The 25,203-nt window shown below is 39.5% G+C and overlaps 1 protein-coding gene across 1 annotated transcript in view; it reads right to left on the reverse strand.

Moving 5' to 3' along the window:
• Nucleotides 1–25,203, reverse strand: part of CTNNBL1 (catenin, beta like 1) — a 141,094-nt gene that overhangs the window by 43,411 nt on the left and 72,480 nt on the right. Inside the window, exon 11 of the mRNA XM_004687201.2 lies at nt 12,090–12,271. Within this exon, the coding sequence (XP_004687258.1) occupies nt 12,090–12,271 (182 nt within the window). The remainder of the gene's footprint in view (nt 1–12,089; nt 12,272–25,203) is intronic.

A 25,203-nucleotide genomic window follows, 5' to 3' on the forward strand; every position in this document is an offset into this window, starting at 1 on the left:
TAACAGAGACATGATTTATTAGTAATCAATACATTTAAGAAAGTTGTAGGCATATTTTTCAGTGATTACCAAAATGATACGCTTTATTTATTTTATGGTAACCCTACAGCAAACAGGGAACGAATTAACAATCATTTTCTTTCTACTTTGGAATCAGAGACAAGGAAGAAAAGTGTTATATGGGAAAAAATGTAAAAATGCAGAAAAGACAGGGAAAAGCATGCACTGTTCTACAGATACACCACAACCACATTGTCCATATGCATAATTTTATGGTCCACAAAGCACTTTGCCCATAAATTAGTTCACACTCTGTGAAGTATTACTGTCTCCACAGTAAAGGTGGGAGACTGAAGTTCATAGTAGGCACATGACGTGCTGAGTCACAAACCCTGAGCAGAGTCAAGGCAGAAACCAAATCCAAGTCTTCTGACCGCAGTCAAGGGGGCCTTCCTATCGCTCCTTAAGGGATTAAAGTAACTACTCCAATTAGGAGAGGGCTCAGTGGCAGAAAACCACCCCCATGGCTGTTCCTCAAGGCTCCCCAGGCCTAGCCCCAGTGGTGACTTCCCCCTCCAACATACACATCCTTTGATAGACCCATACATATCTGGAAGAGAAAAGAGCAGCTTCTCTTGAATCTGATGCCTAAGAATAATTTCTGCTTGGGGATCTTTTGTTTGGCTAGCAGAAAAGTATGTTCAACATCTTTCCAACCTCCTTCTTATGCTAATTACAGCTCATCAGCATCTGGACACCCACAAGCAAAATCAATCTGACTATAAAAGCAAGCCAAAGACATTTTCTTACCATAAAAATAAAAACCCCAACAACAGCAACAAATAAACAAGATTGCAACATGATTAAATACACAGAGCATTTCCCCAGCAACCTGCCGGCTTCTGCATATAAAAATCACATCCAATATCACAAGAGTCCAGGAAGGTGGACACTAACAAACATCTCACGCATGTAATTGTATTCATTATTAGCAGTGAAATGTATACACATTTATTTTCATCTTATTCTCTTTCACATTATATCTCCTGTAACATGCCAACATGTCTAACACATTCAAATATTCGTACATTAAAAGAAAAATTCTGAAAGGCATCTTCACTTCCCCTTATAACTATAACCAAATGAACTCAGACACATTAGCCTTCAGTCAACACCTCATTTTCTTCCACCCTGAAGTCCCAGCACATTCACAATACTTGAAACAGCCAACATCGTCATCAGCCAAGCACAGCTCACCTTTCCAAACTGCCATCACCTCCACAACATAATCATTTAACCTGAAATCTACCCTGCCTTCTAAAAATAGTTCAACTGCCTAATTGTATTAGAAGACTTAACCTTGCTTGACAAATATCCCTGAGATAAAGTGAGTAAAAACAGAAGGTTATAAAATAGCATATATTTCTAGATATCATTTAAAAAGGTCAAAAATGAGCCCCCACTCCTTGCTCAGCAGGCAAGTTTGGGAGGCTTGAATAGATAAGGGAATCGATAAGGTTGCCATGGGAACTGGGCCCTAGACCTACTACCATGACCAGAAACACCAGCCCAGTTCCAGAAACACAGAAGCATGGCCAGAATTGGTCACATTCTGTGTTCAAAGGCCAGTGGCAGACATCCCAGGACATAGCTGGTGTAAACTGGTACCCCAAGTAAGAAAGCAAGAGAATCTCAAATCCTTCTTCCTGTACCCCCTGCTCCCTGCAGGACATTTCAATTAATCACCTTTTCTGTTCTACACTGTCTCTGGTGAATTCTTTCACTTTCATGCCTCTAGGCTTACCCTAATACTGGACTGCCCAAATACATACCATTTCATTTATAGAGAATTATATATAGACATACTTAGGCTCCACCCCTAACAGATGTTTGAATGAATGCTATTCAGCAATTAACTCGGGGTGATAGGAGAGGGGGTGATTTTTACTTTCCCTCATCCTTTTCCACAGTGCTTGAATTTTCTACATTAGTTTATTTAATTCATATTCTGAAAAGGCAACAAAGCTATTTTTAGCACACCTCCTCCCCCTAAGATCTATCAAATCAAGAACCTTCTCTTTGCACAGAAAGAAAGTAAAAAAGATGCTTCGAAAGGCCGGTATTCTGAGCATTCTGGCTAGTGGTTCTTAACACTAGTTGAGCAATAGGATATGGAACCTTTAAAAAATTTTGATGCTCAGAGTTGCAGTCCTTGGATTTCTGGAGGTGAGATTAGGTAGGTATATTTTGTCAAAGCTTTTCAACTGCTACTGATCAATCAAAGTTGAAAACTACAGATTTATATCTCATTCTCAAGAGAGCTTCAAATAGATGGAGAAAAATGGGCCAAAGGGCTGAGTGAAGTGTTTAACTAAGGGCAGGCAATCACCTGGTATCCAGACAGGAATGTTTAGAAACAGAAACTGAAGCCCGAAGCGGTGCTGAGCCTCAGTATGAAAGGCAGCAGATAACTAGGAGGCTGTCTGTGGGTAAATGTGTCCTGAATTGTAAGTAAACCAAATATGGAAGAGCAGAATGTTTGAGATTGACAATGGGCATTATTTTTGAAGTACGGGGGCAGAACTGCTGATTACAGAAATGGAATAGGAAAAGACTAAGTAGTTTAAATTAGGTTCATGATAGGTAAGCAACCTTGATTTATGTTTGAAAGAGCAGAGCCTTCCCTGGTGGCACAATGGGTTAAAGCATAGCACTATGAAGGTATGTGATGCCACTACAGCATGAGTTCGATCCCTGACCAGGGAGGTGACCCACATGGCATGGCAGACTTCTTGTCCCTTCCACTGCTCCCCTCAGCAGTTATTTCAGTTAATCTGCCTGTCTGCTACCTGCTGTCTCATGTGAATCTTCCCACCTCTTCCCCATACCTCTGGCCTGTACCCCAGTTCTTGTATGCATAAATGAACAAAACTCTAAAAGATAATAGAGTACTGCATATGATAGTTCAATTTTCAGAAACCATGGAAAAATCCCGTACTCACTGTAGTGATCTTTGAAAAGTGGTAACTTCTCTTTGCCTCAGTGTTCTCACCTGTACAATAGTCCACAGCTCACAGAGTTATTGTGAAGATTAGGTGAAATGAGATAATGAATGCAAGAACCTGTCAGAGTTGTCAGAACAAGAGCAGCCCCCAAATGGTAACATAAGGAAGCACACAGTGCAGGAAAGATTGCGCTGGATGTTAACAACCACAGTTGTTTCCCCTTCTTACATCACTAAATATGCTGGAGAAGTAACCAAAAATGGCTTGGCTACTTCTCTGTTACTTCTACATCCCTGGTATTTGCTTTATTTCTATAAAGGAGATACAATGCATACTAAACAACTTCTGTAAAATTTAATCAAGATTATAAATGAAAACTAACAGAGTCATATTGACAAAATAATAAATGTACCAGTGGAAAATTCTATAACCAAAATAAGAATGCAGCTAATACTGCTACTGAAGAACAAAATTCTACCTGGAAAAATGAAAAAACACAAAAGGGAAACAAGAGTGATAAATGTTTCAATCCTTTACCCTTTCCACCAGGTTCGAGAAAATGGAATTTATGCTAAATTAGGTAAAACAGTCAAAATAACTATAATTAGTACTATGCCCTCTAAATATTGGGAGGAGTCTGTTCCTTTTTGTATAACATAGTAAGAGAACTATAAAAGCAGCAATAACCATTACATTAATCAATGCTTACTGTGTGTCAGTACTGTGCTGAGCACTGTACATTAGCTCAGTTCTCAAAACAGCTCTGTGGATCCCTGAGGGTCTGGTTTCTGGCTCAGCTGTCTAGTCTACTGCAAGCTCTACTCACCAGGAACTGGTGTAATACTGGCCTCAGAGGGCATTCTTGGCAAGGGAGCTTAATAAAAAAAAATCCGACACTGGTGAAACCAGAAAGTCTGAGAATGCATCTCAGAAGACTACATTTTAGACAAAATCCCAGTTGATTCTGATGGCAACTGGGTTACGGCTCAAAACAATCTGCCCTTTCTAACTTTTATTCTATACATGTTGCCTTTTCCACCTGACATCCCTTGGCTCATTCACACAGCTTGAACCAAGAGCCACATTTCTAAGGTAGAGCTGTTTCGAATCTCTACCTGTTCTCTCACCACCCAGGGTAGATTAGGACCCCCTCCTCTTTCTCTCACAGTGCTTCATACTCTCTTCTACCTTTCTATTTGTAGCAGAAATACAGGCCTCTGTGTCTATAGCCCTAGCAGGGCTGTGAGCTCCCTTACCTTTCATTTTTACCTGGTACTATAAATACAGGTTTCTGTCTCCTTAGCTGGGTTGTGAGCTTGTTCATCTTCCACCTTCAGCACCAAGGCTGGCACAAGCACCAAGCAATGGCTGATGGCTTGTTTAATGAAAGAATGAGTGAAGCCTCGCTGACCTGCCTTTAGGAATGTTATCCGCAGTAACAGACCTTCTACAAAAGCAGCAAACAGGAATAGAATTCATTCTAGAGTGATGCATTTTAACTTGGTTAGGCTTGTAACAGAGGGCCAGGGGAAGCCCACCACAATAAACAGAGGTCGTCTCATCTCTCAGCTTGTTAGGACTGAGCCTGTCCATATATGCAGTCTTGACCTGCAACTGGGCTCCCTCCCACATCGGCCAAGGATTTTGCATCCTAAATGTAAGCATGAAAGCTGGGAGAGGTAGGGGTGACTATTTTTGAAAGGAGGTTGATATACAGTAACCATGTAAGCATTACTGAAAATCATCACATTACAGACTACATCGACGATCCTTATTCTTCACATGACTGCTTGAGAAAGGTTTTATCAGGCTTGTTTGCTGTAAAGGAATTCAAGTTCCTGAGAGAATAACTGGCCCAAGGTATCAGCCAGTTTAGGGGCAGAGCTGGGATTTGAAGGCAAGTTGGTCTGTGTTTAAAGACAATCCTCTTTCCACAATTCTCTGCTGCCTCTGAATACCAACCAGAAGACCTCCAGAGTCACCTTGGTGCTGGCAGAACTTTATAAGCAGACCCAGGCTTAAATTCTGTTTCTATCACTTACTCACTAAAAGGTATTTTAGTTATTAACAAATTCTCTGAGACTCACTGTAAAAAGAAGCTAAAAATACTTATAATTCATACTAGGTATATTCGTAAAGCCCCGAGTCTACTAGTACCAACAGCCAATAAATGTGAGCTGGCCATTAGGCTGTTTTCCAAAAAGAGAAGAACAGTTTCTTCCTAGGATGGCAAATACCTCCTCTCTGTTTCACTGTCTTCCTCCTTGGCGAATGGCAACGCTGCGCTCTGCTTGGGAAAGGCCTGTAGGTAAAGGCCTAATATGACTGGAACCAGTTAGCAAACCAGATGTGCAACACTCAGAATGAGCCCCTCAGGCCTGATGAGAGAAACCCCAAGTCCAAACACATTGCTTATTTCGGTATCCTTACATTTTGTCCTCTGAGGTCAGGAATAAGACAAGCAGCTGGAGGGAAAGAAAAGGAATTGATCTAGAAACTGTTCAATTATAAGGTTTTCAGGTAGCAGCAAAAAAAAAGAAGACATCTTGATCCTTGTTTACACAAAATGCCCATTAGTACATGACTTAATACTGTTCTTAAAATTAAATACTGGTTACTTGCTCATTGTTCTGACCACTATAACCAACAGTTTGTGACATTCAAGTTTAGGGAATACAAAAGGTGTATGTTTGTGGTTGGGGGGCAGGTGCGCAGATGCACAAATTTTGCTTATAGGTGATATGGTAGAGAAATAAGGCTCTGGCATTCTCTGGTATGTCCTATCTGAGGAAGGTTCTATATGTGGCATGTTCACAGTGCCACCTCTACAAGTGGCAGACTCAGAGAGCAAAAGCATTTCTTCAAGCATGTATATCTAAAATTACCAAGAGTAGAAGGAAGAGAAACACACACGGAAAGCCCACCTTCATTCCAGGCCCTGGCCTTAGCCAGTTCACTGCACTGAACACTTGAGCTACACATATATAGGACTTATGTCATCCTCACACAGCGCCCTAAGAGCTAGATTCTAATACTGACCTAGTTTTACCAGGAAATATAGGGTCAGAGAGGTTAAGCAACTCTTCCAAAGTCACACAGATAATAAATGACAGCAATAAGACACCAACCCAAGTCTTGTCTTAATCCAAATCCCATGTATTTAAGTCATTTCTCTCACAATAACTAGCTATATGCCTTAGTATCTGTTGTGACATCTGACATTCCCTTCACTGGTGTAACAAAAAAAAAAAGAAAAAGTAGAATTTCTCTTTCAAGGAACACTCAAATGCCATCTCTTTTCTTAAGTCCTGAGTGCCTGTGAAGCTTGGCATACACACCTCTTGAATAATGTTTAGTATCGTGTGAGATGTATGGGATCCGGGTGAAAACAGTAATCCATAATAACCAGCCCCTGCACCCACCTATGTTGGACTTGTATAAGCCACAGTAACAATAATAATTCTCACAACTTAAGAAAGTAGGTATTAAGCCTATTCTTATAGATGAATAGACAAAGGTCTGTGGAATGCTTCTATGAGACAGATGTTAAGTGCAGTTATGGAAGAACCATAAATAGGTTAAGAATTCTTTGAATGATTTCCACAAAGTTATTTTAGCATTCGTTCCTAACAACTTATGCCATTTGAAAGGTAAGAGTCTTCACCACCATGATGACCAGCACTGGGTCAAAGAACCAGGATCAGAATCAAGGTCCTCTGATCAAGAGTTTTGATTTCATCAGCGATCCAGAGAAAAGCAATGTAGTTTGGACCCAGAAGAGTAATCAGCAGCAATGGTATGACTTCATGCGATGATTGTGAGATCTGTGATCAAAAGCTGAGGGTATGAGTCCTAGTTTAGTTACTATTCACTGCACGACTTACAGTCATGATCTCCTTGAATCTTACAATTTCTCCATCTCTGAACAATAAGGGAAACTGCAAGACGTACAAGGCTGAAATTCTAGTACCCTTTCTTTTGGTCTGTATTATCATCACCCTTCCACTGGAAAAGTGTTTCTCTCTAAACATTCCTATTTCTTGCTTCCTTTAATAATGAAGCATTCTTGCTTAGAAAGTCTTTGTATTTGCTATTAAGGTTTTTTGGTAAATATTTATAGAATTAGCTTTTCCCCCATGTTTATTTTCCCCCTTCCTTAAACTGATTCAATATATTTGATAAGGTAGAATTCACTATTATGACCAATTACATGTGGGGGATGTTAACATTATATTGTTCAGTCTGGTGCATAGATTTCTTTCTTGGGTTATGGAGTGGAGGGGTTTGTGGAGGCTCCCTCCAGGAGAGGGTGAAAGAGATGAATAGAGAATGAATGAATGAATGAGTGAATGTGGTTTTGAATGAACTGTGGATCTGATGTTGTCTGTTATCTGCTGTTTAGTTAGCTGTACTAGCTATATCTTGAAAGACAAGGAATCAGGACAAAAAATCATCCAAGAAGAGTATTAGAGTGAAAAAAAAAAAAAAAACTAGGGGGAAGGCACCTCCAAATCCATGTGAAAATAAACGCTTGAGAGACAGCAAAAAGGAACTAGAGATGGAACACTGGGCACCTCTCCCTGGTCAGGGAGCCTGCTTTGTCCCCTTGTGCCTGGGGACCTGACCTGTCACAGACTAGGTTCTCGCTGAAATGTGAATGTAGCAAAGACCTGATAAAAGTTGGCTCCAAACAATGCCAGATCACTACCACAGTTCAAACTGGAGATCTTTAAAATGTTTCTTTTTTAATCTAAATTAACTAATCTCATTTTTTCCCTAACTATAGGAAAGGTTTTATCATTTTCCTCTTTTAACTCTGGGTGGTGGGAACTCGGGCCTGCACTTGCTCACTGGTAGGGGTCTAGAGCTCAGATAGCCATGTTTCCTGATGTGTGGAGTCCACCACAATCTCTGCCAGTCCTTTGCAAATGACAGGAAGGTATTCTTGAAAGCACTGCCTGTTAGCAACCGTCACTGTTGGTAAGGTAAGATGTGGGCATTACACCTTCACGTACAGTCCACACTTACACAGGGCTTGGGCGCTTAGGCCTTGAAACTTGTAATAGCTTCCCAGGGAACCATGTTAAAACAGTGCAATTAATGAGAACTGATATAAACTCAATAACTCACCCACCTAATGAAGCAATACAAAGAAAATCTGACCCATTTTAATATGAATTTGAAAAAGAGACAAGAAATAAAGGTCAAATGCCACTTCCGGATCCCAGCTCTTTTCTTCTTTCCTCCTATTCCAAAGCAGTTAATGCCAAGGAAACAATATATACTGTGCTATTCTTTATAAAACCAAGGAAGCAGCCAATCATACTACTGTACCCAAGGGCGAATTATTTTTTTCCAACCCATCCCCCAAGCTAAGTGCCTCCCCTGATCTATTTCTGAAGGTTTTATTATGCAAACCTGAATGGATTTCAATTACAATAATTCTTTTTCTTATCCATCCCAACTCACAAAGGAGGAACAAAATTACTAGCAATTCTAGGTTATATCGGTGGGAGTTTTTTTTTTTTTTTTGCTTCTTCCCTCCTCTCTACAGTCACTTTAATCTAGAAGTTCTTCTCTTTCAACCCCTTTTGCTGACTTTGGGAACATAGCTGTTTTTATGCTACCCTTCCTGACTATTTAGCATATTGACTAATTATGACTCCAGACATTCCATCAAGAGTGCATTTGTCTATTCTCCAGCTGCATCATGGATCAACTAGATCTCAGGCCAGTCAATAAATCCCTTCCCTAGTTCCAGTACGAGCAGTCTCTTTGTCAGGGCCTCCCCATGATCTCTCATGGGTGTATGTGCGTGGCCAGGGCCAGGTACATAGAGAACTAAACCTTCCTTCATAAGGTGCCCACTCTATTCTGGAGCCTATGTTAATAAGCACATATGTCATATATGTAGATAGCCTCACTATATGTAGATCTAGACTCACTATTTTATAGGTCTGGCAACAGCAGCTCAGAGAGTTTAGAAATTTGTCCAAAATCATATGGTTGATGATAATGAGTAGTGCACCCACCTGTATCACACCAGGCTACACTGTTACTGTAGGAAGGCTCTCAGTAGTGACAGGATGAACTTAAAGAGGCAAATCCTGATATGTGACAAGTCTCCGGGTTTAAAAGGAAAGAGTGTGGAGAAACCTGGGGTTTCTGGACTGGCATGTGGACATCTAGTCCCAGTCCTTAATTTGGAGTTGTTGGATTTACCATCAGAAGTTTGTCATATGGTGGCCTCACTTCTTAAGGCAGTTTCATCCATTTAAGAGTGTGGATCTAGGGGGTGGGGGCTTCCAAAATCTCTATACCCATGGGGCAAAGCAGAAGTTATCACTAGCAACCAACCCTCTTGCTTTTACTTCCAAACAAGTTGGGTGAAAGTCCTAGGTATATGAATGAGTAGTCTTTTATTACCTCCATCATATGCCAAGCATTAGGCTAGGTCCAAGGACCCAGAGGTGACAATATCATTGACTTTTTTTTTTTTTTTAAGATTTATTTATTTATTCATACAGAACTGGGGTACAGGCCAGAGGCTCAGTGGCGGTGAGAGGCTTCACCAGAGACAGAGTGGGGAGCAGAACAGGCAGATCGACGAAGTACACTGCTGAGGGAAGCAGTGGGCGGGCCAGGAGAGGTCTGGCTCGCCATGTGGTCTCCTCCGGGGCAGGCAGCAGGCGGGAATCGAACTCATGCGGAAGTGGCTTCAGATTCTCAGTGCTGCGCTTTAACCCGCTGCGCCACCAGGGAGGGCCTCATTGACTTTTTTAAGGGCTATGAAGGCAAAGTCTTGAGAACAAGAGTGTATTTAATAGGAGGCTCCATTTTAATCTAGGGATTCATATGTTTCCCAAAGACAGTGAAAGCCAAACTAAGGATCTAAAGGATGACTGAAAGGTAGCCACAGAAAATTGCTACAGATAGAGGAAAGCACGGTAAGAACTGGAAGGCAGAAATGAGTGGACCTATGTGCTAATATTCTTGATAGTTTGAACTACTGTGTTCTAGCTAAGCATACAAAACTGGCCCACTTGTGTATCAAGGGCCAGATATAGAGGGTAACCCAGAGGACAAGACAGAACAAGAAAGCCTTGTATAATGTGCCCCTGCTTCACCCCCACTCTCATCTTCCCATTCCCATTATGACGTGAAGGCCAACTTGCCAGGAATGCCAGCAGCAAACAGGCATTGGGAGGAGGTCTGGGGTTGTGTTTTCTTCTTGGGGTTCATTTCTCTCTGCATGTTGCTACATTCAGGATGCAGGGCTCATTCTCACCAGCCATTACAGTCCAAACATGCCTTCCAGGAGCTGTCTTATCAAGCCATTGCCCTTTCTAATATAATGTTATCAAATTCCAATGCAAAACTCTAGAACAAATGTACTGTTACCAGCAAGCCACCAGGCACGTTTTTTCTGAAGGAAAACAGGAGCTCGCTGAATCTGTCACTTCTGTTAGTACCAAACTCACAGAGCAAGAGCCCGCTAAGGGCTGTTTTCCTTCACTTTCTTCAGGCATGCTCAAGATGCAGCGACAAATCTCTCAATAGAACCCAGCAGACCAGTCTTGAGGAGTTTCCAGGATTAGAAAACAAAGCCTAGCAACAAGGGTCTGTGCCTCAGGATCTAAAGGTACAGATTTAAGAGCTAGTTTAGTTTCAGGAGTCTAGTTTCCTGCTTTAAAGGCCAGAAAGGAGCACACAGTCTAGAGAAGTTAAGCAAGGGGGATAAAGCCCCACAGCTAGTTAGCTGACAAGGATACCATCATTTATATCACAGGTTGTGAGGTCTAAATAAACAGCACAAAATATAGTAGTGCCACATTTTCAATGAATAAGGGTTGTCTCTGAAACTGTACTTCCTAGTTCCCTAAAACTACCCAATTCCCCTCCAGTCATTTTGCCTAATTTTCAAAGAGGAAAGAAAAAAGACGTGGGCATTATCAACGTTTATTGCTGGTCTCTGGTCAAGTCACCTGACCTCTCTACTTGTTCCAGGTCTCTAGCCCACAGTTCTTTGCTCTGCAAGTTCTTCCTCTGTACAACTTCCTCTTATCTATGGAGAACTGACTGATAAGAGATGACATTACTGGAGCTAACCACCGAAGACAGGTCACATTACTGTCCATGTAGCCACTCTAAGCTGGAAAAGACTAAGCCAAGTATATTTGAAAGAGATAAACTCTCAAACTCTTACCTAGGAGGGTGAGGAATACAAAATATCTTCATAAACCTATATCTACCATCATTGATGAACAAACATCACCCAAACCATGGCAGAAATGTTCACTTCTGACATGACAGCCAAATTAGCCAGTTAGCTCAGGTTCCCTTCTCTGATACACCACTTCCTTACCCACCCCACGCCCCTCCTGCACTTGAAAATAACCACCCAACCGTGTAAATTCCCCAGTAAAGTGTCTGCTGGCCTCCAGCAGAACTGTCAATGCTCATAAATCCCTGGCCTTCCAGAGTCACTGCAGCTATTTATTGGGGGGAGGGATGCAGCAGGCCACTAGACAATAGCAAAAGAAACTGGCCCAGCAGTAACTACTCTGGTTACAGCATCGCAATTCATGGCAGCATTTTGCTGGGAGTGTGCACCATCAGGGAGGAGAAACATAAAAAGGGGCACCCGCTGTAAATAGTTTATTTCGGCAATTCCTGATGTTGGCTGAATCATAGTTTAATACAGAAGTACACGAAAGCACCACTCTGGAAGTGACATGCGTCGCCACCTCATTACTCTTTTCAAAAGGGTCTTCCATCAGAGAGACACCTCACTACAAATTATAGCAAAGAAAACAAAAACCTCACTCACAGACTTATTAACAGGCAAGGAAAGAAATGGAACTGCCAGCATTCAAGTAAGCAGAGAACCAGCGCAACAAAGACTGGCAGTGATCTGGAGTAGCTGGGATGATTTCCACACACAGCACACATGAGAGCTGAGAAAAAGCACCTGTCTTCTGAAGAGCCCATCCCTCTAGTGCAAGTCAGAGTTTCCCAAAGCAACTTTCATTTTCCTTAGTTTTAATGTACCTAAGTTAGGCTGACTCTCCCAGCAAGCCTTACCTTCATGCTCCTTCTCTGTGGTTCCCACTTTCTTGATCTTCCTGGGAGATTTCATAAAGAGAGGAAAGATGGTTCGTAAGCCAAGAATGTCAACAAATTTATGGCAATTGTCTGTGCCCTCAGGTCCAATCATGGCATGGTCAAGCACTTTCAGGGCACTGCTCCGGGATATCTTCTTCTCTCTGTGAATGAAAGGGATTTTATATAAAGTATTCCATAGGCACATTCTAGCCTTAAAAAATAGCATAGATGAAAAAAGCACTCTTCTTCCGAAGAGCCCATTCCTCCAGTGCATGTCAGAGTTTCTCAAAGTAGCTCTCATTTTCCTTATTTCTAATGCATATATATTTATGCACATATATATAGAGATTTATGCATTTATGCATACAAGAACTGGGGTACAGGCCAGAGATGCGGGGGGTGAGAGGATTCACGAGAGACAAAATGGGGAGCTGAACAGGCAAGACAAGAGAGGTCTGCTGCTCCATGTGAGTCACCTCCCTGGCTGGGGATCCATCTCATGCTGCAGTGGCTGCAGAGAGCTTCATAGTGCTGCACTTAAACCTGTTGTGCCACCAGGGAGGGCCCTGTATTGTACATTTTAAAGGGGTGAGTTGAATAGTATGTGAATTAAATCTTGATAAAGCTACTTAAAGGGAAGAAAAATGAATAAATCATCCATAGATCCACCACCCTGTAATACTGATAATAATTAGGAAAAAGGAAAAAATACAACTTAAGTATCCACCAATGAGAAAATTATTACATATGGCACATCTAACAACTATTACACAATTGTTAACAACTAGGAGAGTCTATACTAGATTGAACAAATTCTTTTGCTCAGAATGACAGGACAAAAGTCAATACTCAAAGTTCTATAAGAAGCATTGTCTTAAATATGTAAAAAAAAATATGCAAAAGACTAGATAGAATCAAAATGAAAACTCACCCTCTATCCTCCCCATCCTATCTGAGCCTTAAGCAACCCCTGATCTAGTCTCTGCCTCCATAGATTTGTCTGTTCTGGATATTTCAAGTAAATGGTATCAAATAACATGTGATCTTTTGTGACTGACTTCTTTCAAGGTTCCATCCATATTGTAACGTGAATTGGAACTTGATTCTGTTCTGTGGCTGAAGAAAAGTCCATTGTTGTATGGATTTGCCACAATTTGTCTATCCACTTATACACCTGTGGACATTTAGGTTACTTTCTCCTTCTGGTCACTGTGAATAAGGCTACCACGAATGTTTCTGTGTGGGCATATTTTGCATTTCTTTTAGGCACATGCATACCTAGGAGTGGAATTGTTGGGGCATATGTATGGTAGCTCTATGTTTAACCTTTTAAAAGGTGTCAGACTGTTTTCCAAAGTGGCTGTATAATTTTACATTTCCACCAGCATTTTATAAGTGTTATGATTTCTACACATCCCTGCCAACACTTATCATCTGATTTTTTGGTTCTAGACATTCTAGTGGGTGTAAAATGGTATATCATTATGGTTTTGATTTGCATTTCCCTGATAAATAATGACTCAAGCATGTTTTCATGTACTTATTGGCCATTTGTATCTCTTCTTTGGAGAAATGTCTATTCACATCCTTTGCCCATTTTTAAATCAGCTTAATTATCTTTATAATTGAGTTGTAAGAGTTCTTTATTTATTCTAGATGCAAGTTCTTTAACAGATAATTGATTCACAAATATTCAATTCTAAGGGTTATTTTTCACTTTCTTGGTACTTTGAAACACAAAGGTTTTTAAATTTGATGATGTCCAATTATCTGTTTTTTCTTTTATGTTGCTTATATCTAACAAATCATTGTGACATCCAATGTCACAAAAATTCATACTTATGTTTTCTAAGAAGTTTTAGTTCTTACATTTGATTCATTTTTAATTAATTTTTTTAAAAAAGATTTATTTTATTTATCTATGCATACAAGAACTGGGGTATAGGCCAGAATTGTGGGGGTGAGAGGATTCACCAGAGACATAGTGGGGAACAGATCTACTGGCAGGCAGATCTACTGAAATACACTGCTGAGGGGAGCAGCGGGCGAGACAGGAGAGGTCTGTTGCAGGATGTGGGTCAGCAGCTCCCTGGCCAAGGACTGAACGCATGCCACATTGGCTGGTGATAGCTTGATAGGACTGACTTTAACTCCTTTGTCACTAGGGAGGCCCAATTTTTTAAATTAATTTTTATATATGGTATGAGATAAGGACTAACTCAATCCTTTTGAATTTTTTTGAATTTTGAATTTTTGAATCCATTTGTCCCAGGTCCATTTGTTGAAGCTAATCCTTAGTCTTGGTGCTCAATTTGAAAATCAAGACAACCACAGACACCTAGTTTTTTTTCCTAAACTCTCAATTATAGTCCATTAATTTATGCCAATACTATACTGCCTTGAGTAGCATTGTTTTGTAGCAAATTTTACATTGGGAATCCTACACTGATTTCCTTTTCTAAGACTATTTGTTATTCTTAGAATTGTACTTTTGTAATTCCATATGAATTTTAGGATCAGCATGTCAACTTCTACAATGAAGTCAGCTGGGATGCTAACCGGATTGTGCTGAATCTACAAACCACTCTGGGGAGTCTTACCATGTTCCATGTTATGAAGTCTCCTGATACAAGGATATGAACTGTTTCTCCAATTATTTGAATTTTCTCTAATTTCTTTTTAGCAAGGTTATATAGTTTTCAGAGTACAGATTATATACTTCTTTTGTTAAATTTATTTCTGAATATTTTATTCTTGTTGCTACTGAAACTGAACTATTTTCTTAGTTACATTTTTGGACTATTTATTGCAAGTATAGAGAAATACAATTCATTCTTGTCTATTAATAAAACCTGCAACCTTGCAAAATTCAGTAGTTCTAATAATTTTCTAGTGTATTCCTCAGGATTTTTGTGTATACAAGGTCAAGTTATTTGAAAAGAGATACTTTTATTTCTTTTCTAATCTTGATGCCTTCTCTTTCTTTTTGTTGCCTAATTGTCATGGATAGACCATCCAGTACAATGCTGAACAGAAGTGGTCAGAGTGGACATCCTTCTCTTATTCCTCATCTGAGGGAGAAAACAGCCAGTCTTTTACCACTAAACATGATGTCAGCCCTAAATTTCTGGTAAATGATATCAAAGTTGTAGAAATTCCCTTCCATTCCTAGTTTTATTATGAAAAGATTGTGGATTCTGTCTAATACCTCCTTTGTGAACAGGACAGATCAGGTAGAGGTCTCATGTAACTACAAAACATAGATACAGGTACGAATGGAATGCCAAGATACTCCATAGTGATACACAAGAGGGAGATGAAGTAATGTGAAAAATGGCTACAGAGGATATTTTAGATTAGAGTTAAGGAAGTTTGCAACATTTGTGTTGAGATCTGAGTGATGAGATGAACTGGTCCTGTGCATTTCAGGGACAAAACACTAAAGGCCTTAAGATGAAAATGAGCTGACTTCGTCAGAGAACCAAGTTCTTTGCAAGTTGGCACATCTGAAGCATAAGGGGAGGGCAAGAAGAGAACAGGAAAAGACAAACACATATGTAGATATTTGAAATGAGGTAAGAAAGTAAGAGAGGCAAGTGTGGACTATTACTCATTAGTAAAGCCTGGAGATGAGGAGTCAAGCAGCTTGAGAGGAAAGCTCAGATTTTTTTTTTTTAATTATTACTTTTAAAAATATGGAAAGTTTAATCCTATTCTTAGGGTGTCAAGAAGTCAATGATGATGAGACTAAAGATTTTAAAAAAGAGGAAAACATTAACAAAGTCGAGGCACTTGGTCAATCAAGCAAGCGGAGGCAAGCCTGATCAAAAAGATGATAATATTGTAACTCAAAACCCTTCACTCCATTTCTCACTTGAAAAATCAAAGAAAAAGAATCAGAAACAAGATCCCTTTTGGATAGTCTTTTATTTATTTATTTACTTTTTAGAGATTTGTTTATTTGTACATACAGAACTGGGGTACAGGCCAGAGGTGCAAGAGCGGTGAGAGGATTCACCAGAGACAGAGTGGGGAGCAGAATAGGCAGATCGACAAAGTACACTGCTGAGGGGAGCAGCGGGCGGGTCAGGAGAGATCTGCCACGCTATGTGGTTACCCCCTGGGGCAGGGACCAAACTCATGCTGAAGTGGATTTAGCTTCTTGGTGCCACCAGGGAGGGCCCTGGACAGTCTTTTGTAGGCACTCTCTAACAGTATGATGGCAGAGAGTGCTACCCTGGATCAACCCAGCCAGCTAGGACTCGGTCCCTGCAGCTGGTGGAAAGAAGTGGAGCCAAAAAGCAAATGGTGCTGCTTTGTGCTAGACCACCCTATTTACCTGAGACTGTTTCACTTTTAGCACTGAAAGTTCCACACCCCAGGAAGCCCAAGAGTCCTGGCAAACCAAGACAGCTGGTCATCCTACTTGGTGCTAACCTCAAAAGCTCACAGAATATGCTTACTTTTAGTCTCTCTGCCGTAGGGACAAGACAACCTAGATACTCATAAATGATATCAATCTAATCACTGGTTTTAAAAGAAAAGGCCACTACTGAGCACCTGTTTGCATCTAGCAGGCCTACAGTGGTGGCTAGGAGTCATAAGCTACCCATCTTTAAGTGACTTAAGGATAGGTATATAAAAATAATTTCAAAAGCCAAAAGCAAAAGAAATGAAGTCCAAAAGGTTAAGAGATGGAGATGTTAATTTTATCTGTGGGAAGGCAGTTATGGTATCAATGACAGGCCGCATCTGAACTGAGTCTGAGAGGTCTGAGAATGAGTAATTTGCCAGGCGGACTAAGTGATGACACTGGTGGCAATGCTGGGTAAACAGCCTGTGCACAGGAACTGCAGTGCTGCACCAGAATGGTGGCCTGCTCAATGAGAGGCAGTTATGAAAGTGGCTGAGAAGGGGCAGGCAAAAATAGGTCACGGCAGGTACTACACGTGCTGCCAGGGAACCTGGCTCCACGCCAGAGAGGCTGAGAAATCATGGATATTTAAGAAAAGGAGAACAACTGAGGGATACACTTTAGAAAGCTTAAACTGGCAACAGTATGATGAAAGGACTGGAGCGTCAGAGCTTGGGGCAGGGAGGACAGTTTGGAGACAACGACAACAGTGTAGTGGAAAATGACAAAGGGTTCTGAGTTTGGTAGTGGTATGAAAAAAGCTTATTTGTGAAACATGAAATCTTAATATCAGGAGTAAACGAGGCTCCAGATTCAGAAGGAAAGGGTTTTTTTTTTCTGCATCAAGATGGAATTTTAACAAGAAACTAGACAAATAATATATATGTTTTCGCTGCGGCTGGATGTTAGCATCTTACTTTACAAACATGGATTTCGAAGGTTATGGACTAGGGCAGGTAATCATGTGAGTAGAAATTAGGAAACTGAGACATAATACCCTCATTGTTTAGTCACTCAGGAAAAGGCCTCTTGAAATGAATGACGGTCATATAACAGGGCACCTTCAGTTACCATGCAGCATACATTCAAACCATTTCACAAGTAACACAGAATCATTTGAAATACTAAGGTAAAGGGCTCTGGTTTAGCCAAGTCTCTTTTTTTCCTGGCTAAGCAAATTCAACAAAGGATTTTAACAGTAAAACCCTTCTTCAGGTAGGCACTGTAAGACACATTTAAAGGGGGCAGTAATTGCATATTGATCACCATTTAGGCAAGCTGCATGGAGGTGAACTTTGGAATATTCATTGGGCTTAAGTTCAGGCTTTTAGCAATCAATAGCTGTTTGGTCTGACTTTCTGGGGGTTGACTTTATTTGAAATATTTATTCTACTGGAGGACAAGTAGTTTATCTTAGTCTTGTCTGGGTTCATCAGGTTGTCGATCATTCCAGGACCAATGTGAATGCTAGCCTCAAGAGAAGTGGGTGGTGTGGAAAACGGCTGGGAGTCATCTACCGCTCCCTCTTCTATCAAAGTGAATCTCCTAAAGCTGCAGGGTGGTGGGGAGAGGGGAAGCTTCCTGTTTTGTTCTAATTAGTTTCTTGTTCTTTATTATATAAAAATACTTTTGCAGAAGATGCATTCTGAGTATAATTTTCTTGTTGTTCATTTGCTTTTTCATCAAGTATTTATGAAGTACCTAACAGGTGCCAGATATTAAGGTGAGGATGTACACACAGCTCATTCTTCCAAGGAGCTCAGTTCACAGGAGAGACAGACATGCAGACAATGGGTACACTGAGAAAAGCCGAATAATGCAGTGGGGGTGTAGACAGAGTAGGACGTGAAAGGAAGGCTGACTGTGTCGGAGTCAGGGAGGAGTCACAAAGGATATGATGCCTGAACTAATCTTCACTGGATGTCTTTTCTAGAAAGGCAGAAAGGGAGCAGGCATTTAAAGGAGGAGGAAACAATGGCACAAGCACAGGCATGAGAAGCACAGGCCACTCAGAGAAGTGGGACATGTCACTGCTGGAACAGGAAGGGTTAGGAGGATGGCAGCAAAAAATGAAGCCAGCTGGTTTTGTGTACTAGAAAAAAATATACAGGTCACAGTGGGCTGGACAATATTGCAGAGGGAGAAGGGCAGGAAGCAGAAGAGGGAAAATATATCAGAGGCAGAGAGATTAATGAGAAAGATAAGTAGACTAGGAATGAAAAGGTTGAATTCAGATTGAGATGAGGTAGCAATGTCCAGGTTGGGCTTATGGAGCTAAAATCCAGAAATGAGATTAAAAATAAGGGAAAATTTGGACGAATCATAAAATCTATGGGCAGTAACTGAATGAATTTTGTAAATAAGAATTTTGTAAATAAGGTGCAGAAAATGCAGGAAAAGTGGCGGGAAAATTGGAGAAACTTTTTTGAAGGACAAGAGGTATAGTTCATCCCTTTCTGGTTAAAGGAAACAAAGGAATAAAGAAAAATAGGAGACGTGTATTTTTAAAAAGATACTGTGAATCATAAACTGACCTTAGCAAGAGAGCTGTACAATACCACGGGACAATCTTTGTTTGCTTTATAACGTGCACGATAAAGTTCATTTTCTTTAGGGCCCTCCCTGGTGGCCCACAGGTTAGACTGCAGCACTGCAAACCTAGCTTCCGCTGCTTCAATGCGAGTTCGATCCCCTTTGAGGGAAGTGACCCATATGGTGCAGCAGACCTCTCTAATATCACCTGCTGTTCCCTTCAGCAGTGTACTTTGTAGATCTGCCTTTTCTGTCTCCTGTTCTGCTCCCCATTCTGTCTCTGATGAATCCTCTCACTGCCCTTACTCCTCTGCCCTGTACCCCAGTTTTGTATGCATGGAATAATAAATAAAAAAGTTCATTTCCTTTAGAGTACTCAAAATTTAAGATCTCTTTCCTAGACCCAGGATTTCTATGAAGTAGGCAACGAAATTAACTTAAATTCATGGTGACTTTCAAACACAGTGCTAAGAGAGATTCAACCACTAAAATAGGATAAACAGCTTTCTATGTTACTAAGCTCAATTTTTTCCTCAGAAAATATGTTTCCATTAATTTTTCAACTATTGTTACCAACCACTATTTGAATGTCTGTGCCAGAAAATAAAACAAATACACAGAAAACAGAGGCTAAGATTTTTGTTCCTGACACTGTAGGAACAGTCTTACAGTGATAGAAAGACATGTACCTGACAGTAAATTAAGAGAAATAATCAGTGACCAAAAACTCTGGAATCCAGATGCGAGTAGGCAAACTTTATATAAAAGATAAGGCAGAAAATACTTTAGATTTCACAGGCCATCTAATTACTCAAGAGATGAAAAATAAGTTACTATGAATATTTTCATATAAATATTGAAAATATTTCATGTAAATATATGAAAATATTCATAGTAACTTTGCTCATAAGAGCTAAGTCTGGAAACCAAAGTCCACCAAGTAAATAAACAATTGTGATTTTACATAAAATGGCATAAACTTAGCAATGAAAAAAGAAAATAACTATTGTCACACGTCACTTAACATTCTGGTCAATGACAGCTGGAGGATGTAACAGTGGTCTCCCACAGGCTGCATGGCATTGCCTAGGTGCGTGATAGGGTATGACACCTATGTTTGTGTAGTTATACCTTGTGATGTTCACACAATGACAAAAATCACCTAACAATGCATTTCACAGAATGTATTACTGTTGTTAAGCAACATATGATTATACTGGTACACATGGGAGAACATAAAAATAATTACAGTGAGTGCAATAGGCCAGGTCAAAAGAGAGTACATACTGTATTATTCCATTTACATGAAGTTCTAGAAACTCTATAGGGACAGAAAGCAAGTCAATGGTTGCCTGATGACACTGAGGTGGGGATAAGTGTCTTGGATTACAAAGGGGCACAAGGAAGCATTTGGTTATGATGAACGTATTTGTTATCATGTTTGTGGTGGTATGATCAGTCTATGCATATCACAAAACTCACTAAGTTGTATAATTCGTTTATGTGCAATTTAACTATACTAAAATGATGAATAGTTATCAGGTCTGATAGAAGGGACAGACAAGTCCTACTCCATTTCCTGCCAGGTAATCTTACTCCAATTTGCCTTCTCAGGCACAGCACTTCCCCAGTTATGAAGAGGTAACACCAGCCTAGAGGGCTGTTGGGAGGATTACTTTGTGCTTTTAAAGCGTTTTTCTGGTTCCTAGAGAACAAGAACTATTACCCATCTAGAAGAGAATGGTAATATTCAGTGAGCAAGGAAAGGAAATGCTTGTTGGACAAACAAGAAGCAAGAAGTGTGAGTGCAACTTGGAGCAAAAACTGTACACAGGCCCATCAGAAAGCACAGCGGACTTCTAAAAGGTCTGCCCTACTATTTAGCTGTGCAATTGAACGTGGGAGACTAAAAGTTGGATGGAAAGGCTCTCTGTTAAAAAATAAAACAAACAAACAAACAAAACCTACAAAGAACCACAAGAATAAAAATGCATGAGCATTTGGGTGAATACAGAGTAAGGGAGTAAAAATTCAAGGTTCAAAAAATTTCCCCAGGTTGATCTACCTACCTATATGTTTTGGTACAAGCTCACAGCCCAGAATTGGGTCTGCAACGACTTTCTTTAAAGTGTGCAATGCCATCACCATTCTATTTGTCAGATACTTATTCTTGAAATTAAGGAAAATAGCAATAGAAAAAAAGCTAGTGGTTCCTGCAATGGATGCATCTAGGTATGCTTTTCTGCTTTCTGTTCCTCCCGCCCTGGCCTTTTTACCTATACAGTTAATAACCAAGGTGGGTTCACTGTATTTTTGCTACATAACCCTAAGTTGCATTTGTACACATCCCTTGGGATCATTGTGGTCTCTTCTCTTTCTAACTGGAACAGGGTATTACAACAGAAGTAATAAGCTTCATGTCAACATTTTCAAGGAAACTGACAATGTAATTCTTCTGTATCCCAATAGCTTTGTTGTTTTATTTTTTTAAAAGTACTGAACCATTTGATACAAGAACACGCTGTTAAAAACTGCTTTGTGGTAGCAAGAATCAAGTGATTTAGAGTACATGCTATAATTAAACCCGATATATTGGAATCTTCTATTTGTAGCAACCCTTTTATCAAAGAGAGATATCTGTAACCAAAATCGTAGAGATAGAAATTAGTCTCCATCCAGGAGGCAACGAGGGAAATTTATACCTCTGCCTTCATTTCCTGCTAAATTCTACATGGCCATCCCCCATTAGGTATAATTTAGTCTTACTTCTGTAAATTGGACACTAAATTTGATCACTTTGTTAAACTGTGCAATAAATTGTGCTTTCATAAATTTTATTTTTTCTCAACTATCCCTGGTTTACAAAAATTCCATTTGGCTCATGTTCTCAACTCTTTAGCAGTTAGCCACACCATTCAAATATCCTCTCTGTATCCTAACTCTTGCCCATCAAACCAGAAGGAGGAGGTCAATCTGCTTGACACAAAAGGAGCAGTTTTTCTCCATCAGGAACTCTGGTTCATTCTTCCTCTCAGTACACAGTTCTATATGGTCCAAAAGAGTCTACGCTTTCCATCTTCATCTCACCTTTTCTCTTGTCAAAACACTATGGCCAAATGAGAAATTCTTTTTTGGGGGCTCCAATACCCTAAGATGGCTACCTGCTGCTTTCCTCACAGCATGAGTTCCATTTTTAGATATCACCTCCATAATCTTTCCAGAGCTGTTTTCATCTGTCCTCTGGCAGAGAAAGAAAAAAAAAAAAAGTGTTTTTTCTTATTGATTCTGCCACTGTGAAATCCACACACTTTCAGCACAAGAATGACAAAAGTCACCTAACTAGACTAGACTAACACCTGGTGGAAGGGCAAACAGGAGTTCTGTGAGAAACCAGAGTTTTGTGAGAAAAAGGCAAAGAGTCACTCACTAGACTTCCAAAGAATTCCTGGAAACAAAAGCTGAGAGATTACAAGTCTGCATGAGGGCTTCTCTGACCCTTTTAAGAAAGGAAGAACTAAAACATAACCCTGAAATGCCCAGGAGTATGACAGAAGAAGAGAGTTGCGAGAATCAAGTGTTCCAAAGGGGAGTAGTCTGAAATCTGAAAACTTCTATTGACTTCTGCTCTGAAGCCCAATGTGGCCACAAGTCAAACAGGGCAGCTGACCCAGGACTATAGCTGACACCTGACCTCACTGACACAATGAAGGTCAGGTTCACAATCACCCTATGGCCAGTTTTACACTCTTCGTGTATTAGAAAAACTGACAAGGAAAACAGGACTAAATATTCCCAAGCAGGAAACTGAGTAATCAACTTTATGGTTTTTAATAAGTCATCCTTCATTCTTTAAGACTACTATGGGATTTATCAGGAATTCTATGACTGACTAATGCTAAATAGCAAAAATATTTCTTCAATTTCCTCATTCATTTAGAAAAGATTTACTAGACACTTAATACATTATTTGTTACTAGGTACCAGAGACACAGAGAGGAAGAAGAGCTAGTTTCTGTTCTCAAGAGTCTTCAGATACAATCAGAGGCCACAGATACCTACCATAGAGTGGTAAGCGCTCCCACAGAGGGAAGTGAAGTCCTCTAGTTAGAACGTGATCCTGAGGTGGGTGGGGGAGCTGTGAGGTCAGCTCTAAGGGAATGACACTGGGGCAGAGGAGCCGAGTCAAAACACCCACGGTGGAACACCCAGAGAAAACAAAGAAATATGTTAAGGAACATAAAATAGGTTGGTATAGAGAGTGGAATATAAGCGCATGGGAAGAGTGAGAAGAGGTGGTGACAGAATTAAGCAGAGACCAGATTCCTGAAGAGACCTGGTGCCATTTCAAATGTTCAGAAAGAAACATAGCTTTGTTTTTTAAAAAGTAAATTCCACTAATAGGAATGTAGTAGGAAAAAATGATTTCCATAAAAAGAAAAATATGATGACAGAACCAAAAGACACATAAAACAAGGAAAGCATTAGAATAAAGGACCAAACACGATAGTCACTAAAACAAAAACAAACACTAAGTTCATCTACTTAAAAAATTCTCATATGGGACAAAACAAAACAAAACCAAAACTGAAAAAGATTCACATATAATACAAAATGACATAAAGAGCTAACGAAAATGACAATCAAGAAATACAGAATTATAAAAAAATTCAAGACAAATTCATTACATGCCACAATGAGGCCTAAGTAATATCAACAGACTATATGACTCAAATTTAATATGAAAATAATAAGCACTTACTCTTTTGAATAAGCATGTTACAATATAGAAAGCAAAAAAATGCAAGAATAGTAAACAATTACAGTTGAGAGACTAATCCTTTCAGAATCTGACAAATCAGTACAAAGTTCAGAAGAGCGGAATATATTTACAACATTGTTTAGGACATAATTATACTGTGAACCTAGAAAAATATATATATATACTCAAATGTCTCTAGAATATTTCAAAAACTAGCCAAAAACTAGCCACAAAATAAAATCTCAAATTCAACCTATATTTTCCTGTGCCTATAACAACAAAACTTATCCACTTGGAAACATCTGACAAAACTAAGCACCACTTTTAAGAGAAATATTTTAACTACATTATTTTTAAATAAAAGAAGTATCTTTAAAAGCATTGACCATCTACCTCATAAACTTGGGAAAAGGAAAGAAAATTAAAAAAAGGAAATAAAGGTCTTATAAAAAGTCTGAGATAAAAGCACACAAATAAAATACCAAATCAAACCAAAACTAATCCCAATCATTTCTGAAAAATCTGACTGAGGTAAAAAGCATAGAAATGCAAATATGTAATACTAGGAATTTAAAAAGCATGTAAAGTAGAGAAAATGAAAGAAAAGTAATCATAAGAATACAAGAATAACTTAGTACATTTAAGAGTTAGGGAATTATGACATTTTAAGGAAAACAAAGTATTAAGTCATCTTAAGAAAATTTAGAACACCTATGAAAGAACTCAACTTGTAAGTAGAGAAATATACCATGTTCATGAATTGGAGGACTCATTATTTTCAAAGATGTCCATTCTCCCCAAAATGATGTAGATTTAATGTAATCCCAACTGAAATCCCAGCAGATTTTATTTTTTTTTAGAAATCAACAACAGAATTCTAAAATTTATATGGAAAGGTATGGGGAGCAAGGAATTAGAATAGCTAAAACAATTTTTAAAAAGACATTAAGTGAGAGGATTCATACCACAGGATTCTAAGATTTATATATGAAATTGTATGTTGTGGCAAAAAGACAGAAACACAGCTTAATGGGGTAAAGTTGAAAAAATAGAAATAGACCTACACACATAAAATAAACTGATTTCTGACAAAAGTGTAAAGGCAAATTAATGGAAATGGGTAGTCTTTGCAATAAACGGTGACCAAACAGGGTGAAAATAATAAAGCTGAGAAAAAAATGGATCATAGACCTATAAATGTAAGAACTAAAATCTAAAAGAAACTTCACTTACACAGTTTACATGAAATACCAAAAGCACAATTCATAAAAGAATTATAAATTACCCTTCATCAAAGTAAAAGTTTTGCTCTTCAAAAGACACAGCTAAGGCCCTCCCTGGTGGCGCAGCGGGTTAAAGCACAGCACTGAGAATCTGAAGCCACTTCC

This window comes from Condylura cristata, unplaced genomic scaffold (assembly GCF_000260355.1).
Source record: "Condylura cristata isolate star-nosed mole 26May11 unplaced genomic scaffold, ConCri1.0 scaffold00022, whole genome shotgun sequence".
In the NCBI taxonomy this organism is placed as follows: Eukaryota; Metazoa; Chordata; class Mammalia; order Eulipotyphla; family Talpidae; genus Condylura; species Condylura cristata.